Source organism: Gavialis gangeticus, unplaced genomic scaffold (assembly GCF_001723915.1).
Source record: "Gavialis gangeticus isolate Ggan-Ray unplaced genomic scaffold, GavGan_comp1, whole genome shotgun sequence".
Lineage (NCBI taxonomy): Eukaryota > Metazoa > Chordata > Crocodylia > Gavialidae > Gavialis > Gavialis gangeticus.
In genome coordinates this window covers 12,300,968-12,313,611 of record NW_017729000.1, presented here as the reverse complement: position 1 = coordinate 12,313,611, position 12,644 = coordinate 12,300,968, and the positions used below count along the sequence as shown (strand labels likewise).

Below are 12,644 nucleotides of genomic sequence, written 5' to 3'. Positions count from 1 at the left end.
TGATGATCATACTTGGTGCAACGGCACACAGAATTGGTGTCTCAGCTTGCTGGTATCTAGCATGATTTTTACTGTTAATCTCCTCTCTCTGTGTCTGTCCATGATGATTCATCAGAATGCTTTCTCAATGTCAGAATACAAACCAAAAAGATCAATGAAAATGATCTTTCCAAATGACAAGAGTGTTACTTTTACTCTCTGAGTCCGTAATTGTACAATATCTGGTGCACTGTCTGGAGGAGGAATTGGTTTCAAAGGGTTATTATTACCGTGGGCAATTAGAGCTCTCTGCTAAATTGTAGTTCCTGTAATTAGCATAGATGCATTAGGGGATGTATGAGTGAGGAGGAGATACAGGGTCCCTTACAGCAATATTTTAGCTTATTCTTCATTGCCCAATTAGCTACACAGTGTGGGAGGGATGGCCATTCGCCAGCAACACACAGGAGTTTTTCTACCAACACGGGTACTTTGGTTTTAGGCCTTGGAGATCAGTGGGATGCTGCATAGAAAGTTTAGTTCCCTGACATGCGATTCCCATTTCCCATGAAAAAGGATCTAACTAAAAAGCTGACAGTGTTCTTTGGGAAGAACGGACTGACTTGGTCCAGAATCAGCACCTTTGAGAGCACTTTGATGCCTGTAGCGGCAATTCCTAGTCTCAGTAGAACAGCAGTATAGATTTAACAGCCTCTGTCTTAATTTTTAGGTTGCAGTTGCGGATGCAAGTAAGGTTAAGCACATGTGAATGACTGCAGAAATGCATCCTTGGAGTTGCTGTTTTGTTGCCTTTTTAAAAAGGCTTAGTTATAAACCAAATATAAATGTTGCACTGGATATGATTTTTATTGAATTCCTTTGTTTAATCTGTATGGCGGTTACTTATCAAACAGCTCACTATTCCTAAAATAAAGTCCATGAGGATAACTCTAACTAAAATAACTATTCCTTTAAGTACTGTGTGCATCACAGCTGAGACCCGTGTTATTTGGCAATTCTATAAAGATATCATATGCTTTATATGGAAGTGAGAAATTATTTCAGTTGAATTACTATTAAGTGAGGGAAGCAGAGACACCACTACATTAGAAATATTTTTTGTTTTATATATGTACCCCAAATATGAGAGAAATACAGTGAATTGTTAAAATGGGTTTTCATTGCACAGTTTACCCCACACTGGGAAGTACAAGAGTTTGCCAGGATATGCAGGTGTTTTTCATTTTATAATATACTGGAGGCTTGATCATAACTGTAAGAAATATTTTTTCCTTAAGGAACTCTTCCAGCATTTTGCTCCTCTGCCAGGGAAAGTGGCATTGGTTAGTAGCTGCTCATTTCACAGTTACCACAAGTGAGTGTTAGATGCTGACTCCACTTTTACCAGAAGTATGTTGCATGCAGGCTTATGAAAGTCAGTTTTGTTGCCATTAAACATACCTTTAAGAGAGTCTCTTTTACTCACTTACGACGCTTCTTTTTATTTACATTTGAAATATCAACCTACCACGATATCTAAGTTTTATTCTGTTCTTTCCAGAAAACTAAAGCACTTTCAGGTGCTAAAATTGTAAGAGAAGTAGGTTAAGGAGATGCGGTCCCTAATGATGACCAGCTACAGTTATAGCTATTGCCTTCAAAGAAAAGCAGATCTGGAAGGAATCTCTGGAGGTCATCTGGTCCAACTCCCTGCCTGAAGCAGGATCATCCCTATTCAGACAATCCCATACAATCCTTATGTAGCCTCTTACTAAAACTGTACAGTCAACCCTGTCCCACAGCCACAAAGCATAGCACTAACCTTCCACGGATATACAAGCATTAGGGCAGAATACCTAAACTTGCTGAATGGAGTAAAATACCTGCTGCATCAGTTCCACCCTTTGTTTTTCTGTGATAACAAAGTAAGTGCTACACAGATAATTATGCAGGGTGATTGTTTTTATCTCCTATGTGTAAAATAGAAGAGATCCCTAGCACTACACTGCACTCCACTGCTGATTCAATTCTGATTGGGCAAGAAGAAACTTTAAAAGCTGGAAATTAAATTCAGCGGTGGTGCAAATTAGACAGTCATGGTCAGTAAAGGAGTTTAAGGAGCCATGAGTGTCTGAAGGGTTAAGATGATGTGACACGTGGGAGAGATGGATGCAAAATAAATCATTTAATGGGAATTTGTAAAGCTTCCATGAGAATATGTAGGTAGGACATCCCTGCTTCCTGCTTTCTTCTGAACTATTGACATATAAGTTATATGAAGGTAGTTCTTTTTACATGCATGTGCCTCCAAATATTATCAGTACGTCCTACCACCAGACACAGCAGAAAACTCTGTATGTCGATAGGGTCAAAGTTAAAATAAGCTAACAGAGGCCAGGATATTCAAAAGAATAAACAATGCTTCACCTTCTCAGTATTTGTGGCACTTTTCACTAAGGCTTGACTGAAAAGCTTGATTTCCAGGTTTATTGCTTTGGCAAATTTTTGCCAAAAATGTTTACCATGTATAGGTGCAGTTTTTCTCTGCCTGTACATTTCCTTTTTCATGGGTCTTTGGAAACTGCTTATTCCTTTAACACGGCAATCCAATTTGGCAACAGTAGAAGTTTCTCGTAATATAAATTACTCACCTGGACTTTCAAATTAATATATGATTTAGATTACTGTAACAACTTATCACCACGATGTTTCCTTATAAATATAATAGCAAAATGTATTTTATGAAAACAGTTCTGAAATGGATTTCATACTGGAGACATGGCACTTTCTTAAAAAAGAAAGAATAGGTTTCTAGCTCCTATTATTCTGCATTCCCATTAAGTGTGCATTCAACTCCCATTAATTCTACATTGTCAAGAGAGAACCATGACAGGATTAAAGTGTGCAATTTGTTCTAATGTAAGAATAACAGCAGCTTTATATAAAATCTGCTAGAAAGACTGTCCTATTTACTGCTTACAGATCCCTTTGAGATATACATCTAGAGAGCAGTTCAGACAATCTGACTGAGGAAAAAATGTGATCATTATTAGAACTGGGTTTCAGAGTTCAGTTCAATCCAGCCATCACAGCTATCAACTCTGATCAATCAAAACTCACTTCTCTGTTCAAGGATCCTATTTATTTTCTTGTATTTTTAAGGAAAATACTGAAGGTAGCTGATTTACTGCCTTAAATAAACTTGGTCATTTTCTTATTAAAAAGTTGATTCCGAGTAAGCTACGTTACAGTCAAGGCAGATTGTTAAAACAAAACCAAAGATGTTTTATTGCCATTAATACTTAAAAAAAAAAAAAAAAGAAAAAAAGCAGGATCGTGTCACTTATTATTTTGAGGTGGAGGGCCGTTTAAGGTGTAAATGACTGATCCTACGTGTCTGCGGTGTAGCCTTTCCTTATTACACCTCAGTGGCATCTTCTGCCCAAAAGGGGCCTGCAGTACTCTGAGGGCTACAAGTACATAGATTCAACCCACTCAAAAAGCAGCTGCTTTTAAGCTGTTTGTACCCAAAAGCTTGCAAAGAACAATTTTTCCAACTATTTAGTTGGTCTAATAAAAGATATCATTCACCCAAAGACCCTTGTCTGCCTATGTCCTTAGACCAACACAGCTACAACCAACAACCCAGTTTCTAAGGTAGCACCCAACACAGGACAACGGGATTTCTAGGCAAGGAAGTGACTATTTATCCACTTCACACACTCAAGGAAAATTTTTTTTTTTTTAAGGCTACTCCAAAGCAATGGCTTCTAGTAGACTGAAACCCCATACATAACAGATGTTTGCAGGCTGGAACATAAAACATACCTGTGCATCTAACTCACTTTTGGTCTGCTTTTTATGATGCAACTGTGAATTGTGCTTATCTTTTTGTAATTAAAGGGTGGAACAGATGGTGAAGATTTAAAGTGGTGCATTCATTAAATTAACTTAAAGTATGTTTATATGTTAATTGTATATAATGGGAGTTTTGCTTCAGTGAAACAGAACTGGAAAGAGTCTCAACCTCGGGGATTGCTTACTATACGAGATGCTTCACTGTGAAAAGATTCCACTCTATGTCACTGAGTCAGACTCTGAATATGTGCCAAATACCGATCATATGACCAGCTTAATGGAAGAAGGGCATTTCTTCATGCCAGTATGTATCTATCACATTGCCTCATAGATCAAATTCCCTCATAGATCTGTGGCTTTTCTGTAGAATAAAGGGAAAACCATGGCATCTGACTGAATATTTTAAAAAGCAAATGAGGGAGCTGTTGTAGAATTGAAACCAAGTATAAATGAACTTTTGATGCTTATAATTAAAATAATCATTACCAGTAACAAAGTTTTCTCCTAAAAGCAGGGACACCTGCAGCCTTGAGATTCAAGTAGGAAGGAACCCAGTTTGAACAGGCCAAATTCTGATACTGATGAAGTCAGTGGATATTTTTCCAGCAGTTAAGTTGGGACCAGTATCAGGCAAGTAATCTGCAAAGAATTCCCCACTGGCTAATCCATAGAGGTGTAAGTAGCTGAGATCCAGATGGGCTCATTCACCCCCAAACTCCTTTCCCTGCTTGCAGGCAAACGCCAGACCCTCCACTAAGGGGGTTAATAATAAACAAGGGGTATAGAAAAAATATTTCCTGAAGACATTTGAAAATGCTACATGATAATTTTAGAGAATTCATTTTAAAATGCTAATTTTGAAGGGCTCAACACTGGAATGTTAAAACTTTAATCACAGGATAAACTCTCTGAAAACGTTCTTGTAAGGGGCAGGCTCGTCACAATGCCCCATGAGGAAGCTGGGAGATGTAAACTTTCTCCAGGTTTATAGAAGCTGCTTACTGAAAGGTTACCATCTTCGACTGCTCATTTGAATTTTACAGGCCTTTTAAGTTGCACCTAACTCGAACGGAGTTTCAGTTTGTACAGCTCACAGAGGAAGACAGTGGAAAGCAAAGTAATATATTCCACAAATAGCAGTGGGACTGTGTTAAGTATTCCTGGATGTCAGGAAGTGCTTTTCTTTAAATTAGAAACTTGTCTGCATTAAACATTTTGGGGGGACTGAATGCTTCTATTGAAAAAGCCTTGAGCGAGGTTTTGGCAAGTAATTCACAATAATGAATCTATGCCCAGCTCCAGCTGTAGATGCATAATACCCATCTCCCAAGCAACTCATCCACAAGTGGCATAGCTTTGATCTGCATTTATCTGCATACAAAGGAAACTACTCCCATATGCAGTCTTTAGGATGGATGAGCTCATGAAAAATGGCACCAGAAAGCACACAAAAGACCCAGAAGTGCAAATTTATCCCTGGCATAATTTTTATCCCAGTGAAAAAACATTACAGATTAATTTATCCCAGTGATTAATGAGAAAAGGAATGAAAGCGCTAGCCACACCATCCGCCTTTTAATTATATTTCTTTTTAACTCATTGTAATATCACTATTTCATAGATTTCATAGACATTTGGGCTGGAAGGGACCTTGGAAGATCATTGAATCCAGCCCTCTGCCCAAAGGGCAGGAAGTCAGGTGGGGTCATAGGATCCCAGCAAGATAAGCATGCAATTTGCTCTTGCATTGTGTTCTGTAGAAACAAGTGAAAGGACTGTGAATCAAACTAATCTCTGCTGACCTCAAAAAATTGTTTCAATTTTTAATAATGCTGTTTTTATCTGTCTGGTTTATGTGGAGAATAAGAAAACATTTTATTAGTATGTACTTCTTATTTGTTATCTGGTCCCCAAGGTTCCCAGATCAACATATAAACATGCACAAAGTTTCACAACGCTGTGGTAATGCAGGAGAAGTGGGTCGCAGGGAAGTGAAAATCTGCTGAACATCTCACGTACCATCTGCGGCACAAAATAGAGGCAGTAAGATTTAGTGGATAGAGCCTGCAGCTGAGTCAGGCCTGACATCGTCTTACTGGCCCTGACACTACTGCTGCAGGATGTTGGGCAAATCTCTTCATCTGTGCCTTCATCTCCCTCCTTGGCCAGTTAGGCATTTCATCTGTACAACACAGAATAAATGGTGCTGATTGAAGCCTCTGTGTGCCACTAAACACAAATAAGTAACCCTGTTTTGTGCTTTTACCACTACACTGTGCTGTCCCTGCTTGTAATCCAAGGGTCCTCCTTTTCAGATAAATGTTCACAAAATATAGATGTTGTTACTAAATAGAGTTTCTCATGTGGCATCAGATGCACTTTAAATTCCAAAACAAAATCAGTCTATAGGATAACTAGCAGCTGTATGCCAGTGACTCACGGGAAGCTCCCAGTTCTGAATTTTGAGTGGATATTTGTATTCTGATGTAATTGTCTCATCACAACCTGCAGGAGCTCTGCATGAAATAGCACAAAGAACACAGCTACCCATCCTGTGGTTTCTGAGCCAAGAAGCCCAAAATACTTGCATTAGAAAAATGACTATTTTGTTAGAGCTGTTGTTTCATTTTTGGAACATACTCTTCCTTTGTGAAAGTTCATAGGTTGCAGAAGATTCACATTTGAAAAATACAATTCTAGTTACCAGATCCTCAAGGAAAAGCAATACAGGAAAGGAAGCGTGTCCCACTGTTATTCAGAATATCAGATTTCAAGGTAATTCCTGTCTAGCATGGTGCAGTTCTTGGATTTTTAACTGCCAGATTTTGATACTGGAATCTTTTATGGTTCTGCCCTATGCAACACCATATGTAGAGATTAACACCATAATGCTCATCCTTCTTCAGAAACAAATAGGGAAGGAAGAAGTAAAAATGTAACACCTTTCAGAATACAGCCTCTAATTTCTTGTTAAGTCTCTCTCAAAGAGATCATTATTTGTAATTCTGTGAGTTGGAACGTGCTGGTAGCTATGACAATAAACGTAATAAATGCTCTTGAACAGGGTGGTTACTTTTGTATTACTCACACAGTCCTTTTCTCAACCGTACATTTTTGCCTTGAGGGATGTTCCTGCCTCTCTCCATGACGTCTAACAGCATTGTTGTTATACTGGTTAGCTCTGTAGGGCGGAGGTAGGTAGAAACTATATACGCAGATACCAATAACTTAATTTCTTGAGGCCAAAATTTCTTAAGACACAAGCTCACAGGTTATAGTCATTATCACATCTTCTTATAGTCATTATCAGGTCCTGTCAAAATACTATATTTAACAGAAAGGGGCAAACTGAACACTATTCCAGATGAGCCCAAACATTAACCCTCTGTGGGAAAGCTGTTTTCAAATAATGCCTATTACATAGTGCTTTTCCTCACTAGGTTTCAGCTGGCTTTACAGAGGTTTGTTTGTTATTTCAAGGTGGGGAATCAGATCTGAAATGGCAAAGTGAATTGGTCAAGATCATCCAACAGGCCAGTAGCAGGGCCAGGCATCAAACTTGGATATCCTGTCTAGTACAGCGACAGGAACTAGAAAATCTTTGATTTCTTGTTCTTAAAACATGCACTAATTCCTTTTTTCTCCAAAGACCATGTTTTGGAGCCTCATAGCTGCCACTTTTTCCTCTGAAGATCTTCAAAGTATGTTATGCTGATGTCAGTGATATAATGATGCACCCAGGCACCCAAGGCACAGGGGCTGTGGTGACTTAACATTTGCCACCAGCACGGTCACACAGCTGTCAGTTTTTTTGCCGTCCCCCTCCCCCCAAGTCAGTGCCCAGGGTGGTTGCCTGGTCGCCCCACCCTAGTTGTACCACTAGTTGATGCTCCCCCAATCTTCTCTAGTGGTGTTAGGTATCATAAATCTACTGCTTTGGTCCCCTTTTCTAAGACAGTTTCTTCTAGATTTGGCAGCAACTATCACTCCAATCACTATGAATTCTGTCCCCCAAAATGCATTTTGGGGCCTGGATAGGCAGTGCCCTGGGAAAGGTCTTGCATCTAAATAATCCAAATCCAAAACTCAGCACAGTCTCTGGCTCCTGCCCTTCCTATGCAAGCCCTGCATATGGGAATGTCAGGGTTCAATGCTGGAGGGCAGTGGATCACCCTGCACACACAAGATAGGAATTCCAAAGATGCTGGCTACACCTTAGTGATGTCACTACACATCTGCCTAAAATAAATCTGCTTTGGGCAACAGATTGTGAAATTTATCTGCACTTGTGTAAAGATGTATACCAAAGCTGAGATAACCCACAAAAGCATCTGTTTCTTACTGTTGTATCAAGCACATTCTCTGCACTTAAATTTGCCAAGACCTCACAACAGTTAGGGTCTCACTGTTGCTTAACAGACTTACAGCAAGTCACAAGGTAATACAATGAGGTTGAATGGGCCTTGATGCATTTACATTTTTGTTTAATAGGTTAAAGGCAAACAATACTCATTAACCCAATTTTGATTGTTTCCTCAAAATCTACTTTTTAAAAATATTACTGCTTGTCAATTTTCAGCAGTCATTATATTAAATAGCCATATAATCATATAGACACTTTTAATAAACATCCCATACATAACCAAAGTTGACTCTACTTTCCTTGTTTGGTTTCTTTTCACTAAATATTTTATTGCCAAGTTTTCTTTTTTACTTGTCTCCTATGCGGTATAAAGACAAGGAAAATTAGGGACCTTATAAGGTGGTTTCATCTCCCAACACATACTGGAGGAAGGGCATCCCAGAAAGCATTTGCTGGTTCAGTATTTACAGATTTTAGATGCTGAAGCTACTGATTTGCATGGACAGTATGAGGAAGTCTGAAGTCCTCCTGTTTATTGTAGTCTTAACAGTTTGGGAGAAAGACAAAAGCAAGGAATAAAAGGTAACCCTGTATTCAGCCAGGTAGTGATGATCTAACAGCTTTCCTAGTGGCTCCAGTGACCTGGAAAATACAAATTAAAGTAGGTTAATGGGAGACTTTGAAATGCATAATAAGAAATAAGAAGTAGGGCAGCAAGAACCAGGTTGTGATTCCTAATTCCTGTAATATCCAGAGCTGTTTCATAAAAGGATTCCAGCTCTCAGCCTTCATGCTCTCCTCCAATCTAGACGGCTGAGTTCTACTTGTCTTACCAAATTAGCTGCACAAATGAAATTTTGAAATATTCGTAGGCATCTAGCAATACAACAACTTATTATAAGAAATCTAAGGGTCAACAGATAAACCTAATTAGTACTATGTTGAGGTGAATGGAGCAGGCCCTATGTAGACAAATTTTCCATCAGCTTCAAATTAAGGTTGTGGGGGTGGCCGTATAATTTCTTTCTGCTATTTATTTTTCCTGCTCCTGCTTCCTTCTGCCCCCTTCACATGTAATTTACACTCAGTTTGCACACCCACCAAATGCCAAATTGATTCAAATTGCCCAGCACCTCTTGCACCCACTTGTACATGATGTGAAATTTGTTTACATGCTGCTGAAGATGACCACAGTAACAAAAGCAGGACTGGCAAAGGAAATAGCAGCTATTTTTAGGCTATTATCATCTGTTCGTCTTGCCTTGGTCTCTTGAAGCAGACTTTGCACAGATGCACACTACTGTTGTCAAACCTGCAGTATCATGCAAATTCCTCAGACATATCTAGACTGATTCCATTAATCCATGGGTTAAGTCCATTCAGATATGCATATAGCAGAAACAAAGTTAAAATACTATCAGGATTCTAATGTTTCTTTTATATACCAAAAGACCAGATTCATTTTATGAACTATTAGTTTGACACCTATTTGACTAAAGCGAAGGTTTATAATAATGTTTCAAAACATTAGCAGTGTATGAACTGAGCCAGACTTATTATTCTTTCTAAGAATTACACGCTTAAAGAAATATTTCTTAAAAATGCTTTCTTGTCTGGAAGCTTACATGTTAGTTCAGCTTAGGTGAATTTTATGGTTCACTACAATATAAAGGTTCGTAATAGACAGGTTACTAACTATAGCATTCCCTGCAGATACTGTAATAGTACTGCTGAAACTAGTACTTGGTTGTACTCTATGTAGTTGCAGGAAAAATAACCTCTCTCTCTTTTTAACATTAGTCTTATTTTCATTAAAAGTTTCCTAGCCCTTTTCCATTAGGGAACATATGTCGCCAGGTAACAGCATCCTGTAGAAAGCTGCTGATTTTCCCTTAAAATAATTTATCAATGCTATGACCAACATATTATAAAAATCTCCAGGGAAGAATATATGTACACTTATGAAATGTGTAAAATCATAGTATTGTATGAAAGGTTCATAGAAAAGCAGATATTTACTAGACAATGGTTTTGCTGTCTCTCAAAACACATGCTGATAGACTGCTTATTCTAAATTTGGCAGATTGGTTTTATTTTCATTTCATATATTTCCTGTATTCTAAAAACAAAACTGAAAATTAGAGGACTGGCTACAGATTCTTTGTCCAGCTACCTTCATATGAACACAATTTCCCTGCACAAAGTGCTTAGAGTTTTTGCAAGGCAGTGTGATCTGCTACAAGATACACTGTGTCAGGTTTAAAGTTGATGCTTTTAACCATTATCAAAAACTTTCTCCACTAGCATGAATTGAATAGCTATAGAGACTGCACCCAGCTTGAAGGCCGCCAGTTGAACAGTGACATTATATGCAATATATTGTTTTCAATGAGATCTTGATTTTAGTTTATATCCAGTTGCAACTACAGTGACTGATAGAAAAGAAAAAGAAAGGAATTGTCCTCATACTTGTGCAGTGAGTCAAGAGCCCTGTCTACTTGACCTCCCAACTAAGTAAACAATATTAATTTACCTCTTGCTTTTCTGGATTCTGATCCACATTTAGTAAAGATGGTATTTTAGATACTTCAGATTTTCTTGATTCCTTCTTCCACACTTTTACCTGTTTAACTTTTACAGACAGATACCTAATCATTTCCAGGCTTCATATTTTTAACTTCCCATGTGCTCCTTCACTTTCTTCTGTGCTTAATTCAATTACTTTGGAAACAACAATGAACCCAAACACATAGTCATACTGAAGATTCAGTGTGAGAATAAAAGGGAGGCAGCATGCCAAAGAATATTACGCTGCTGGACTGAATATGAGCATTTTAATTCAGGTTCTGACTGATTTAATTAAACCTAGATGCAAGACCTGTTGCCAAGGCTTTGCATTTGGCTACACACCTGCTACTGGTCAAACCTGTCTCAAGAAAACATGGTAAAACCACTAAGGAAGACTCAATTGTCTGGCATCTCACACACCCAGAAATACAAAAAAATGAAATGACTGCTCACAAAAAAAATCCAAACTATTTTTATACTTGTTTAGTATGTCAAAAACACATTATCATTTTAAATGGATATTCTAATTTTGATCCAAAATTTTGGGAATTGAGGAATATTACTGCGATCTAAAGATCACATCAGTGCACAATCTTATGAGGTGCATTTTTTTCTCAGCATTTTCTACCCAAATTACATACTACTGGTATTTAGTTGTCAGTTAACTAACTCATATCTTCAGCTAGCACTTGCTGCAGTTTTACAAAATCAAAAAACAGTCATAGTGTCATACCTTCCATTCCTTTGAGATCCTTTTGCTGTGGTGTTATTGGCAGCTCTGGGAAGTGAAAGTCTCTTTTCTCAGATTTAGAAATATTACGTTTCTTTCGGTATGTGTTGACTATTGTATCAGTCTGAGAAGCTGGATCATATAGCGTGACATTTTCTATTGGAGTCTAAATAGAAAAACCACAAGATGCCCAAGGATAGATGTAGCATGGCCATTACTTACCATTATCTTACGATTTTCAAGAGGTTAGTGCCTGCTAAACAGGCCAAAATAAATTAAAATGTCAAAGTCCAAATTCAATAAAAATCTAAAAAGATCTTCACACACTACACACACCGTAGCTGCCAGGTAGAGGGGGCACACGGGGACATATGCCCCCCCTAAAATTGGCTGCCACTGATGCCCGCGTTGCCATCTGTGGGCAGTTGCTACCCACCACCCTCTGCTTGCCACCAACGCACCCCTGCTGCTGACACCGCTGCCAAATGACTGTGGGCAGTTGCTGTGCCCCCCCAGCCTCAGGAGGCGTGCATGGCTTCATGACACGGTACCAGCTATGAAAGTTCATCTTTCAAAAAAGATGTGGCATACTGTGTCTCTTGCTTCTCTGCAAACAGTGGTATTAAAAAACAACAGCACTAGTCACCTAGTACTGTTTCACCAACTTGTGACTTAAAGATGAAGAAAGGAAAGACTCAAGAATGTACTTTTCATGCCAAAAAGTGGAGCTGTCAGAATTAAGGTCTTTTATACTAACTAGATAAAGCTTATTATAGAGAAAACAATACTAGTGAAAGAGATGGAAGTGTATAACTTTCATAAAAATTGGGTAAAATCTTAGCTCCCTTGAAGTTAAGAGCAAAACACCCATTAATGTTAATATATCCACCCACTATCCAGTTTCTTTGCCTTGCTGTGTAGAGTCATCCCAACACCTGGGAAGTCTCCAGAAACCACCTGGCTTGTCCTTAAATAAGTCATCACTGTAATATTTTAATGACATTACAGCACGTCCACAGTAGGAATGTGAAAGGTTAAATGATTAATTGTTTAATTGATAAGGCCAGTGATGGCAAGCTAGTTTACCAGTTATTGTTTAGTGTAGGGCAGGGCAGAGCCTGGCAGGGAAGAGATGTGGCAGCTGAG

General features: G+C 38.5%; 1 protein-coding gene across 5 annotated transcripts in view; it reads right to left on the bottom strand.

Annotated features, from left to right (window-relative positions):
• Positions 1-8,499: 8,499 nt before the first annotated feature.
• CDKL3 (cyclin dependent kinase like 3) overlaps positions 8,500-12,644 on the bottom strand; it is a 34,284-nt gene continuing 30,139 nt past the window's right edge. For 4 of the 5 annotated variants that reach the window (XM_019506288.1, XM_019506285.1, XM_019506287.1 and 1 more), the window contains 3 exons: positions 11,502-11,664; positions 10,734-10,831; positions 8,500-8,842 (listed from right to left, as the gene is read on the bottom strand). In XM_019506288.1, coding sequence (XP_019361833.1) covers positions 8,795-8,842; positions 10,734-10,831; positions 11,502-11,664 — 309 coding nt within the window. In that variant the 3' untranslated portion in view covers positions 8,500-8,794. The remainder of the gene's footprint in view (positions 8,843-10,733; positions 10,832-11,501; positions 11,665-12,644) is intronic. The other variant, XM_019506289.1, reaches the window with a different exon arrangement.